Source organism: Rhinolophus hipposideros (genome assembly GCF_964194185.1).
Source record: "Rhinolophus hipposideros genome assembly, chromosome: 1".
Lineage (NCBI taxonomy): Eukaryota > Metazoa > Chordata > Mammalia > Chiroptera > Rhinolophidae > Rhinolophus > Rhinolophus hipposideros.
Genome location: NC_138047.1, coordinates 24,079,597 through 24,093,468, shown reverse-complemented (window position 1 = coordinate 24,093,468; position 13,872 = coordinate 24,079,597). Strand labels below are relative to the sequence as shown.

At 38.3% G+C, this 13,872-nt stretch overlaps 1 protein-coding gene across 1 annotated transcript; it reads right to left on the bottom strand.

The window, feature by feature from the left end:
- Positions 1-1,028: 1,028 nt before the first annotated feature.
- On the bottom strand, positions 1,029-12,328 carry LOC308498092 (lysozyme-like protein 1; the record flags this gene model as incomplete). Its single annotated transcript, XM_081049419.1, has 4 exons — positions 1,029-1,098; positions 1,930-2,008; positions 11,526-11,684; positions 12,190-12,328. The coding sequence occupies 4 exons, from the start codon at positions 12,326-12,328 to the stop codon at positions 1,029-1,031; spliced, it is 447 nt and encodes a 148-aa protein (XP_080905545.1).
- Between the last annotated feature and the right edge of the window lie 1,544 nt (positions 12,329-13,872).

The window sequence follows — 13,872 nt, the reverse complement described above, 5'->3', positions numbered from 1 at the left end:
AATGTGAAATGAGCCAACAGTCAAACCCAGGCAGTTGGCAACCACAGAGTGTTTACGGGTCATTTAGGTGCTATCACAAAGCCCATCAGTCTGATCAGTGGGGACTTTCTTCGAAGTGTGAAACTTATTTGTAAGCATAACCATGTCTTCAACAAACCTTAATTTAGTGCATTCTTGAGGTCAGATTACATTCAACCTGAACACACTACTTTTATCTGAAGTTACACAAAGCCACCCCAACCACATCTGCCCCAGCAGGACAGAGCACAGATAAGACAAATCTCAGCTTGAGCAGAGCAATCCTGCCATGGGGCCTATAGAGGGGCCATCCTGCATGGAGCAGAGACTCCTGGGAATATCTCTTTGGGATCTGAGTTCGCCAGCCCACTATGCCATGTAATGAAACATCCTTTAAACAGTCAGGTCAGTTTCACGACCAAAGTAATACAAACTGCAGGTATAAGCCTGGAAGGAATTTGGTCATGAGGATTTAAGGGTGGTTTTTGAATTTGATAGGTTTAATTGAAATAGCTGTTGCGATAACATGGGGGAACTCTCTGACCATTAGGGCTAAGAGTGGCAACTGCATCTATTTGGTCCCATCGGAGTGTCCATCAGGATGGCCCAGAGGAAGCAAGAACATTCTCTCTGGCAGTGCCGAGCTGAGGAAGGACTGACTGTCTGCTGACCAGGGGAAGAATGACCTCCTTCTCCAGGACACGGGTTGGCAAACTTATTTTTAAGTGAGCAGCCACTTTAGGGCCACAGAACCAGGACTCTTTCCAATAAAGGGAAATTTGTTCCATCCTGGGCTAAGAACACTGTGTGGGTGACTTTTCAAGTCGTACCATTGTGCTCTTATACTATTTCAATGGAAATATTTATTTCCTTAAAAAATATAGCTTAGTTTTCCCTCTCCAACTCTGAGAAGGAATATTGAGAGGAAGGGGGATCGGTGACCCAAGCATTTTGACATTCATTACACTGTGTGAAGACTTGTTACAAAGCGTCCTTGGTCCCGTTCCAGTTTATGAAACCTCACATCCTTTTTTCCACTCAGACAGGTCTCTGCCCTCACAGTGTTTCTTCCAGCCCTGCCTAAGAAGGAAAGAAAAGTAGAAATAAAAGAGAAAAGCATGACCATCCAAATATTCTTAGGTTCCCAAACCATAGATAATTCACCCAAATAACCAGCAGTGCCCAGGATTTAGTTTCGTTTACTTCTAGAGATCCATGGACTCTCTATTTTTGCCTTGTTAAGACTTCTCCTGGTTTTCTTCTAGTCATTACTCATCTCAGCCACAAGGAAGCAATTTTTATAAAGAGTGGCCATTTAGTTAAACACCTACATCTCTGAAAATGTGGGTTTCCCAAGTGGGTGACCTGATTAGCAATGCTCACCAGAAGTGTAGCCAAACACATGACAGTCAGCACCATGAAACACTGTTCCCTGCATAATCCTAGGGAAGTGTCCTGCCAACTGATTGTGTAACTGATGTGGTCATTTTCCTCTCACTTCTGCATGTTCTCTCTCCCCACAAAATATTGTGATAGCCCTCTAAATCTTATCCAAATCTAGAGAAAACTCAAGCTTGTTTCCTCTGGTGTATTGACTTCATTTATGCTTTCTAATTCACATTAGAAAGCAACTCTTTTTCCATTGTTTGGAACGTGAAATGCCATTACAAATTGTCAGGGCTTAATACCATCTCTTCTCCCCATACAAATGCCTTCCATGTTCACTGCACGTGTGCACACACACACACACAAACACACACACACGGAGAAGGGGATAGACAAGTCACAGTGACACCACTGTTGGACCACTCTGCAGAGATGAGTTTGTCACCACCCACTGCAGCCACGCCAAATGGACGCACTGTAGGTTTTGCCCACATCAGCCTAAGTCTCCCAAGAGAGGCCTCTTACCAGTAGTTCATCCCTTCTGTCTCTTTAACAATTTTCTTGGCACAGATAATCGCATCTGTAATGTCGTCAGTGAGCAAGGCTATAAGAGAGGAGGCATAGAGTTAGCTGAGACTGTTATTTGAGGTGTCCTTCACTTTTTTCACTGCTTTTTTGGAACAGGGAGGGGGGAAGAACTATGAGCTTAATAGTCTTATTTTTGTTAAGCTTCTTCACAAATCAATGAATTCTTTTTTTTTCCCCCAAACCATCCATATCTTGAATTTCTTGAAGTTCAGAGGAATAGACCAGTCCTGAAGGGTTTCTTAGAAAAGTGTTTAGAGAAGATGCAATAGCAGAATGTTTTTCATGTCCTAAAGAAATACACGAGTAAGACAAGACAGTACAATGTTTTCTCTACTCGGCTTAGTTTGACATATAAGATCTCTTTACAGGTAAATATTAAACTTTATTGTAACTTTCTAGTTTGTACATTAAAATTTTTTTATTTAAGGTGTTTCTCATATGCAGACATTTTTAAGTTTTATGTCAAATACATCAATCTTTGCCTTTATTATTTTCTATGGTTTTCAGACATGACAAATCTTTCAATTGAAAATGTATTATTTGATATCAACATTTTTTCCTGCTTGCCCAGAAGTGGCCTCAAAATCCTTCTCAATACAAACATGACAGTAAAAGGCAAATAAACATAAAAGTCCAACATCACTTCTATTGTAGGTTGGGTTCTCCAGAAGAAGATTCTGAGACGGGTTTAGATACAAGGTATTATTAGGGATCCACACATGTGAAAGCATTGGGCAAATGGAGAAGTGCAGCTCTGATGTAGGCCATTCAAAGACTCAGCCAACCAAGCCAGAAGCTCGGGAGTGAATACTACCCATCAGACTTATCCACAGCAGGCCCAAATGGCCAGGTCTTTGTACCTCTGTGCCCCTCAGTCACTGGATATGGGCTGCCTCAAAAGGTATAGCCTTAGGGAGGAAGCTCTCTGTAGCTAAAGCAGACTCTGAAGGAAGTGTCAGGTAGACTGTTAGCAAATCACACAAATACAGCTGGGGCCAACATCTTCTCTTCAAGGAAATCTGGGCAGTATCTCCATGCCCACCACGAGTACCAAACAAACACATAAAAACTCACACCATTTGATATCATTTCTACTTATCAATTGAACAAAGATTTTCTTAAGAATTGGGTAATGCTCAGCGTTGACAAGGTGCAATGAGATAGGCACTCTTGTGTACCTGCAGGTGGAAGTATAATAAGTTCAACTTTTCAGGAAAACAATTTAGCAGCAGAAGAGCCATAAAATGGTTCTTATCCTTTTGCTTAGTGATTTCTCCTTCTGGCTCTATCTTAAGGAAATAATCATGAATACAGACAAATGTTTATTTACAAAGCAGTTTACAGTAGCTTTATACATGAGAAAATGTATTTCCAGATGGAAAAAAATCTAATTTCCTCATAATTATGGAACTTCACATTAATAATAATTCCTGCATATAATGAAATAATGAGCCATTTAAATCATGTTTTCATATGATTTAATATTGGAAAATGCTACCAACATAAAGTTACTAATGTTGTAAAAATTTCTCTCTAAAGCTATACTGTCAAATATGGTAGCCATAGTCACATGAGACTATTTAAATCTAAATTAATTAATACAATTAAAACTTCAGTTCCTCAGTTGCTCTCGCTACATCTCAAATGCTTTATAGCTCCTTTATTGTGGCTAGTGGTTCTTGTATTGGATAGTACAGATAGATAATATTTCTATCATCTCAGAAAGTTCTATAAGAGAGCATTGGTATTTAAAAAAAAAAGGTCATAAATTCATCGGTACTTTATGAAAGATTAGCTCTTAATCATGTGATCACCAATGCTTTTAAATTGTCACTGTATATTTTCTAAATATTTTAGAGATGCATTATTTCTATTGTCAGAAAAAATAACCAAAGAGAATAAAGTTAGTCTAAAATATTGCATTTTAATAAAGCATTACAATATCAAATTACTTTGCAAACTCAAATAAAAATGAAATCTTTCCTTGTGTATGCTGGTTTAATTGCTACTTATGTTGCTTTCTCAGATAGCCTTAACTAGGAGATAAACATAGTAATAGATTTTTGTTAAGCAAATTCATTTTAAAGGCGGTTTATTTTATTTTTTAAACAAAAGTCTTTTAACCAAGAGAAAATTAACAAAAGATATGATCTATAAATGTTAACACAGTGAGGCAATATATGCAAATCCCCTAACATTTGGTGTACAGTGAAAAATAAAGCTTTGTTAGGTTATAAAAGTTTTTTGCCTTGTTTCTAGAGAGGTAAGTATTTAGGATAATAATAGCCATTAGTAATAGCTAACCTTTATAAAAAACTTACTTTGTGTCAGGCACACATTCAGTTTCTTTGTCATTCTCTCTCTTAGTCCTTAGAACAACCCCATGGATGGGTACAATTATTATCCCTGTAAACTGAGGTCACACATGCAGTAAATGAGTCTGCACTTCAACCTAGGGCTTAAAATTTGTTATTCTCGGATACTTCCCTCTGACAGAGAAACTTAAGCAAAGCTTTCTGCTTATGGAACACTATATGCTAATGAAGTTGACAATAAATACATAAATGCTTTATTAATTTTTCAAGTAATTATTTATTTATTAAGATATTATCCAAACTTAAGTGCTTACTATCTGATACATGTTCAGATTACTTAGAAACACTTTATTTTGTGTGCATAATACTTGCTTAGTGCTGAGATACTGTGGTTTGTGTTTGGAAGTAGTTGGGGCCTGTTTCCTAGGAGAAGTAGGTTCAGAGGGGCCCCAAGGGGTGGGAAGGACACAGATCATACACAGTGGGGAAGAAGCTGAGGGTATTCTATTACACTAGGATTGGAGCACACCCCAGATATGGCCACAAAGAGCAAGGTTCATTCCGGGTAAGGCAGTTTGTTTGGCTGGAGATGCCCTAAGACCATGAGTGGGAGACTACTTAAGGTGTTTGTCGGCCTTCTGCTTTGTTACAGCATTTTGCTTCACACTTGAGATGTTTCAAAAGTGCTAGTTGGACATGACTTAGAATTTTCTTAGAGTCGTATGTTATGGGAGGTGGGGGCTGGGAAGTAAAGAATTTTGTGCCCTGTGTTGAGATGGGAAAACACAATGAAATCACCACAGAGGGGCAGCAGAGGGGCAGGAATGAGTTAAGATGGCAAGTATTTTAGGATCCAAGCCAAGAAGTGCTTCTGCTCAATTTATTTTAAATAGACAATTCTGTCCAGTCAAACCTGAAGAAGAAAAGGGTTATGTTGAATGGCAAAACATTATTCAATTGAATAGTTTATTCTCCCACATCCAACAACAGAAAGCAGCAACAATCTATACAAAAAGAATTATTTATTTGCAGTTGTTCTGCTTCAAATCTCTGCGTCTCCCCAGCATCTTAGTATATCCCAACTAAAATATCACAATTTACATCTCTTTCCCCAATCTGAAGTGACAAAGGCCAACTCAGATACCCAGCTGGTGAGAAATAGAGATTAATATAAATCGACTAGACTAGATACAAGAGGCAATCTTTTTCTTAGACATCTCTTATTTTAAGGAGGTCTATGATGTTGGAAGAAAATAAAGATTACTATTATATATATATATATATATTTTAATTAATTAATTTATTTATTAGTTTCAGGTGTACAAAACAAGGTAATACTTAGACGTTCATCATTTATATCCCTCATACTGTGAACCCCCCTCCCCCCATCCACTATCCCTCCGACCTCACACTGAACCATCACATTATATATATAAAATTATAGTTAGCATTCATTAATGTTTAGCTTCTGGTGTACAATGCCATGATCAGGTATCCACAGTATCCCTGAGGTGGTCTCCCAAATAGAACGCATGTCCATCGGATACCCAACAAAATCTTTACAACATTATACTATTATATTATTAATATGCATGCATGTGTATACATACATACATATGTATATGTATATATACACATATTGTTATATATAACAATATTGTTATATACATAAAACAATATTGTTATAAAAATTGTTTTATATATATACTCACATATATATATCAAATATTCTGTCCAAACAATTTGGACAAGGTAGGCAGAGATTTTAGGAATACAATTTGGTATGGGAGTGAGGAGAATCTACAGCTTCAAAGATGGATATGAGTGATATGTATACCGTACATATATGAAATGTCACGTACCTTAAAAACATACCCTAATGCTAAATTATTTCCAAGTTCCCAAGAACAAATGTCCCTACTGTAAAATACACGGGACAGAATGACATTGTCCATAATTAAACACTCTGTGGCCTGAAGCTGAGGGTGATCTGTCACTGAGAGGTGGTTATGATATAAAACCAATATCCTGTTTTCTATTTTAAAGTTGTCTCTAAAAATCCCATGCTATTTATGATGAGAAAACAGATATGAATGTTCCCTCACCTCTTACCATGAACTGTCCAACATTTTAATTTCTAGAATCCAAGATTATCTTGCAGATATACATTTGCCCCAGATTTCCTCAATGGGCACTAAATTGAACAATATTAAATTTTTATTATATTAAATTGCATGTAAAGTTAAGCATGGCCATGATGGAGTAACAGATTCTCTTTCCCACTGTAAACAACTAAAAAACTAGATAAAATATGACAATATTTTTTCAGACATTACACAACAGACAATGCATGATCATGATTCTTGAGAGATAGAAACCAAATGAGGTGAGCCTTGTGATTGCTATGACTTTCTGCCCAGAGGTATTTTCCAAATGAGGGAGGTAAAATTCAGGTGGGAGATGGCAATCTAAGTGGAGGAGACAGAGATCAGAGGCCAAGGAAGCTGGAATTTGTGGAGAAGAATACCTGAGAGGTAGGAGCTACCCAGAAGGAGAGCACCAAAAATCTGCATAAAAATCCAATGGAGAAAGGAATTAAGAAGTATAAATTGCCAGTTATAAAAATGGTCATGGGGATATAAAGTACTGCTTAGGGGATATAATCAGTAATATTGTAATAGCTATGTATGGTGTCAGATGGGTACTGGACTTATCGAGGTGATCACTTCATAAGTCATATAAATTCAGGTGTACTATGTTGTACACCTGAAACTAATATAATATTGTATGCCAATTGTACTTGACAAAAAAAAAAAGAATTCCACTGAGTCTTTGGCTGAAGGCTAATCTGAGCATGCAGAGGATAAAACTCTTCAAGGCAGTTAGAGAACAATTACCAGGGACCTAAATAGTTACAAAAGTCACACAGGGCTGCAAGATATTTAATTTCTGACTAGCCAGGGGACAGGCCTCTTGCTGAACCTCTGAGATATTAAAAAAGATACAAGAAGTGCCATGTCTTTGTACTAAGACTATAACTAGTTCTACCAAAAAGACCACTCTAGAAATTCCCTGATCAGTATTAACTATATGCCACGATGAAAACACTCCCTAAAGGAAGACAGCATAATCCAGACACTCAACAATGTGACATACACGATGTCTAATGTCCAATAAAAGGTTATCACTACCTGTGCAAAGAGACATGAAAATGTGATCCATGACCAGGAGAAAGATCAGTCAACAGAAAGACCCAGAAATGACAGGCTTGATTGAATTAACAGACAAGAAACTTAAACAGAACTTATAAATATGCTAATTTATATCCAGACTTAAAGAAAATCATGAATAAAATGAGAGGAATGAAAGCTATAAAACAATTACCTAGCACTGCAAAACCTACAATATCTGAAATGAAACATTTAATTGATAAATTTAATAGATTAGTCATTTCAGAAAAAAAGATCAGAGAACTTGAAGATATAGCAATGAAAACTACTGGAAATAAAAGACAAAAAGGGAAAAAGCCTGAAAAAAAAAAGAAAAGCCTCAGTGACCTATGGGACAACATTATGTTACCTAACACATGTGTCAGTAGTGTCCTAGGAGAAAAGATGAAAATTAAGGAATCCACAGTGTCAGTATCGAGTAAGATAAACACAAGAAAATACACATTCTGATTAAATTGCTGAAAAAAGTGGTGATAGAAAGAAAATCTTAAAAGAAGCTAGAGGAAGAAGGACACATTACATTCAGGGAAGACTGATAAGAAAATCACTGATTTCTCTTAATAAACAAGTCATGCAGAATACAATAGGATATCTTTAATAAATTAACAGGAAGACATTTGTCAGCCTAGAATTTATAGAGAAAATATTCTTCAAAGAAGAAAATGAAACAGACATTTTGAGATAAACAAAATCTAAGAGAATGCTTACCAATAGACCCCCTCCCAGTTGAAAAAAATGTTGAAGGAAGTTCTTTAGGCTGAAGGAAAATTGTATCACTTAACTGCCTGCCCAAATGAATCCACCAAAGAAATGAAGAATGTTGGAAGTGGTAAATATATGATAAATATAAAGATCCTTTTCCTCTTTTAAATTTTTTTCTTAAGAAATAATTGTTTAAGGCAAAAATAATAAATTGTGAGGGGTGAAACATGTTGAAGTAAAATGCATGACAACATAGCACAAAAGATAGGATAAGCATACATTAGAAAATTCGTCATTGTGAAGTGATATAATGTTATTTGAAGGTAGAGTATAATAAGATAACTATGCGTGTTGTAAAGCCTGGGGCCAGCATTAAAAATAGAACAGAATTATAGTTACTAAGCCAATGGAAGAAATAAAAGAGAATACTGAAAAATATTCCATTAATCCAAAAGAAGGCAGGAAAAATGAACCAAGAAGTGATGACACAAATAGAAAATAACTACATGGTGGATTTTAAAGTAACCATATCAGTAATTATATTAAATGTAAATGGTCTAAACCAAGGTTCATCAAACTATGGCCTCCAGGCCTAACCACTATTTTTATAAAGAAAGTTTAATTGGAACATAGCCATGTCCAGTCATTTACATATTGTCTATGGCTGCTTTTGTACTACATGGAAAGTTGAAGTTACAACAGAGACAGCATATGGCTCATGGAGCCTAAAATATTTACTACTGGGCTCTTTAAGACAAAGCTGATCCCCTGGTCTAAACATTCCTATTGAAAAGCAGAGATAGTTGGGCTAGACATAAAAGTAACACCTAACTACACGCTGTCTATAAGAAACTCAATGTAAATAAAAAGACACAGATACATTAAAAGTAAAATAATGGAAAGAAATATACCACACAGAGAAAGTTGAGTGGCTATATTACCACTAGACAAAGTAGATTTGGGGATAAGAAATATTACCAGAGTAAAGGAGTGACATTGACTCTAATGATAAAAGGGACATTCTTTCTGAATGCCTTTTATTTTTTTCTTTTCTTATTTGGGTTTTGGCAGAATTTAATTCCTTGTGTTGTAGGACTGAGGTCCCTGCTTCCTGGCTGGATGTCAGCTGAGGGTCATTCCCAGTGTCTATGACCCCCTCTAAATCCTGTGACTTGTGGCCCCCTTCCTCCATCTTCAAAAGCCATCAGTGGTGGCTTGAGTACTTCATATTTTGAATCATGTCATCAATTCTCTCTCTGACCACCGCTGGGAAAGATTCTCCACTTTCAGGATTCATGTGATTAGATTGGGTCCACCCAGATAACCTAGGATAATCACCCCCTCTCAATGTCAGTGCCATCAGTTACATTTGCAAAGTCCCTTTCGCCACATCAGGTAACATATACACAGGTTTCACATATTAGGGATTGGATATTCTAGGGGGCCATTATGAGACCTACCATGGGAGGTAATGCACATGTTCAATCACCATGTTTAACTGAAAGACTCCATTGGCGAACTCTTAAGGAATGCTAATGAGATCGACCAGGATGGGTAGGGTTTTAAAAGTCACACCTTCAGGAAGGTGAAGATAATGAATACAATAGCCCAAAGAAATTGAAAATGAGAAATATCTACTAATCACTTTCAAATGTTTAATAAGTTTCTATGTATAAAATAGAGCAAATTTGTTTTGAGTAAGTCCAGAAGGAAAAACTAGGATTAATGGAAGAAAGCTATAAGGAGGTAGATTTTGGTCCAACAGAAATTTTTCTAAATTAAGAGCTGATCAATGATTAGGTGATCTGCTTCTGGAGGTAGTGAGCATTCTGTATTAATGCAGCGCTAAGGATAATTTACTAGATAAATTAACATATTTTTCAATCATTCATACATTCAAACAGCGGTATGGATCATCTTGTGTCAAAGAGAAATTGAAAGTTTACTTCCTGCTCTTAAAGAATTTGCCATAGAATATTTTATGACTCTTTGTCTTCACTCTTGCTCCTCATTCCCTCCATTCATTTACTTAATCGATATTTATTGAGCTCCACCAATGGCCAGGCACTATTCTAGGCATTTAGGATACATCAGTGAATAGAACAGATAAAACCCCTGCCTTCACGAAGCTTGCATTCTAGAGGGGAAGTAAATAAGACAATTGTTTTCTGAGCTGTCCTTCTGCTACTGAACACCTCTTGCATCAGGTCCTTCTCTATGCCCCCAGCCAAGACTATCGTCAGGTCGCTAAATCTCTCACCTCAACAATTGCAGTGGCATTTAAATAGTCCTTTCTTTGATTTCACTCACACCCTGCTACAGATTAATTTTTCCAAAACAATGCTTAATCAATGAATCTCAATTAATTTCCTATTGCTGGCAGAAATCAATACATCATTCTTCTTAGCCTGGCTTCTAAGGTGCTTCGCAATCACATAGTAATCAACCTTCCCAATCACATGTCCTGTTACCTGTTTTCATGTCCCCTTTGTTACAGGTAAGACAAATGTCTCCTGTCTCCCTGTCTATACCCCGCACATCCCACATTCACCTCTTTGCTTTTGTTGTACCCCTTACCTGGGATGACTCCTATCTGTCTCTGACTAGCCAAATCTTATCTACCTTTCAAGTCTTAGATCAAATATCACTGTGTCTATAGAATTTCCAGGATTTTCCTCATAATACCTCTTTCCTCTGAAGCCCATAGTACTAAACCCAAGTCTATTTATAGTCATTTATCTAACTTCGTATAAGCACGTATATTCTCTTCTCTAATGCCAGAATTCATGTCTGATGCATTTTGCTATCCTCAGTTCTGTGCACACCTATATTTCTTAAATGATTGAAGTAGAAGGTTTGGAAGGAAATTCTAGCTTTATTTCTACTGTTTAAGAAATGCTATGTAAAGTGTATTTATTTGTCTCATTCTGTACAAAAGAAGCATTCTTTTGAGTTAATTGCCTAAGCAAGTTAGTTGGCAAACAGCTTTCTCCTCATTGAAGATATTTAATGTCTCCATGCATGAAAGTGTAGTAATGTCATTTGCCAATCCCCCCCGTTTTCATGGTGGGCTCCATAAAAACCATCTTAGAGGGAATAAGTCACCTTTGGACAAGTAGGCCAGAGGGTCAAGAGTGTCACATTGAGGAACTGTTGAATAATTTATCGGCCTGGTATAGACCTACTTGGACATCTCAACTCCCAATTTCAGTTAAAACAAAATGGGTGGATATCCCACTATCAGTTTTCTTGTCTTTGTCCCCAAGGATGAAAAGCAAAACTGTACCTGAGCAGGCTACGTGGCAGTGGTTCTTCTCTTGTTGCTTTGCCTGCCTGCACCATGTATAATTGTTTATCTGGAAAATGCCATAGTCAGTGCTTCCATCCTCCAGGACAGTCTGAGCGGTGGTGTTGTAGTGGCTCTCGTAGTATGCCATGCAGATCCCTAAAGGGGGAGAAGTCAGAAATGCCAGAGAAAGAGATGCATTGTTTTCTTCCAACCCTGTTCTTAAGGGACAGTTCCCTTATGTAGGCTATAATAATGCTTTGCTTCCAACAAACCTTGGGGAGGGTCAGGGAAGGTAGGGCACCCATGGGACACATGATGGGCAGGGATGGCATACCTGAGCTTCACACCTACTCGGTGGCTGAACCTGGACTAAACTAAAAGTCAGATCTGCCCCCCACAACGCCAGCACGTGGGGCATTGTTTTCTCCTTCCCTTGCTGGTGTCATTAGTACAGGACTCCAGGAGTGGGGACATGAGGGAAGAGGAAGGAGCAGAGAAGCCCCAGAGAGCAGCAGTTGAGGAGGAAATATGAACACCTGGTGGTCATTCCTGGTGGAGCAGAACATGGAAATGCTGGGAACAGAAGTGAGTGTGGAGAGTACCTCTGGCATCGTGGGGGAGACATCAAGGTACAAAAAGAACAGGAAGGGAGAAATCTCACAGTTTCCAAGGCTAAATCCCTGGTAATTGTCCAGGCCAGCCCTCGCAAATATTTTTGCCAGTTTACAGCGAGTGTAGATTTTGGTTTCAGTGACTGTGGCCAGGCAGCCAATCAGGGCCAAGATGCAGGCAGTCTTCATCCCAGGGCCTGGTCGTGGCAGAACCTGTCAAAGATCAAAGGACCAGGTCAGACAACCTTGCTTCATCCTAAGATTAAGTCTGTCACCAATGAGAACTTCAAAATCTGCCAGCCACAGTTGTGGGCTGCTCTGCCTAGATGTTTCCTGTCACTTTTAATCATTCAGAACCAGCACCACAGAAAACCAAAGAGGATACAGCACAGGGAAGGAGTGAGTGCAGGCCCTTTCCTTAATACTCTCTATATGGTTATTTCCAAGTAAATGTTTCTGTTCCTGGGATCAGGCAAGCAAAGAATTCAATCCTCCTTCATTCATCTAACTTGAAACCACAGAGGACAATACATTTCTAGGATTCCCATCAACTTTATGAACAGGACAAAAAGAACCCAGAATACAAAGAGTTAGGTATTCCCTATATATATGGAAACACGCACCCAGTTCCAGCCAGAGATGAAATATGCATGGGTCTGCATAGACAACTTCAAGATTTATTGTTTGGGGGTATCAGGAAGGGAGAAGATTTAGCACCTTATCTTTCTTCCATTCTCTTTTCTTGATACTTTTCCAAATGTGGGCACATTGCTTCAAAAATATGTCTTATGTCACACATGCAATGTTTTTCTGGGCTCCTCTACCACTGTTCCATGGAGCCTCCTAAAGTCTGCTGTCAGCTGATGAGCAGGAGCAGATGGATGATGGTGAGTCACAGGACGAGTAACGTGTTGAGTGGTGGGAGCGCCCCCCACTGAATTACTTAAAATGGGAGTAGGATCAAGAGCTTCACCCCTTATTAGCTACTAGCTTTCCAGAAGCACTTTCTCTCTTGAAGTAATGTATCGTTCCCAAATATAACGACCTTGCTGGGATGGGGGGTGGAGTGCAATTTCTGACAACTGCTCATGAGACCAAATGTGATATTCATACATATTTCAATTCAATATCATTTTCTGCACCTGCGTAGAACTTTTTAAAATGATTAGTTTCTCCTGTTGGAGTTGGGTTCCCCAACTTAGACGTGAAGCTGAAAACAGGGTTGAGTGTTCAGCAAGGTCAGAGGGACACTCACTAGAGGGCTTTAAAGTAACTAAGCAGTAAGCTAACTACCTGTCATCTGGGGCATGTAGAATGCACACTGGCCAATAGCCAGTGTCAGCAAACCTGTCCTTAAAAAAGTCCTTTAAAAAAGACTGCTTTTTAAGCTTTATCGGAACATAGCTACAGTCATTCGGCAACATATTGTGTATGGCTGCTTTCCCACTACAATGGCTGAGTTGAGTGGCTTTGCTAGCGATCGTAGAGACCACAAAGCCTAAAATATAATCTGACCCTTTACAGAAAAAGTCCCTGGTGTACAGCATTGAGCTACGCCCTAGTATTGAGCCAGGTGCTGAGGGGGAGACAAATGAGGTTTAAGACGCAGAGTTTACAAATTAAGTTGCCTTAGAATCTTACTGGTCCCAAACAAATAAAAACAACAGAACAAACCCCACAACATAATGTTCTACATCCTTCAAACCGGGGGTTGACATTGCTGGTCCTTTGGG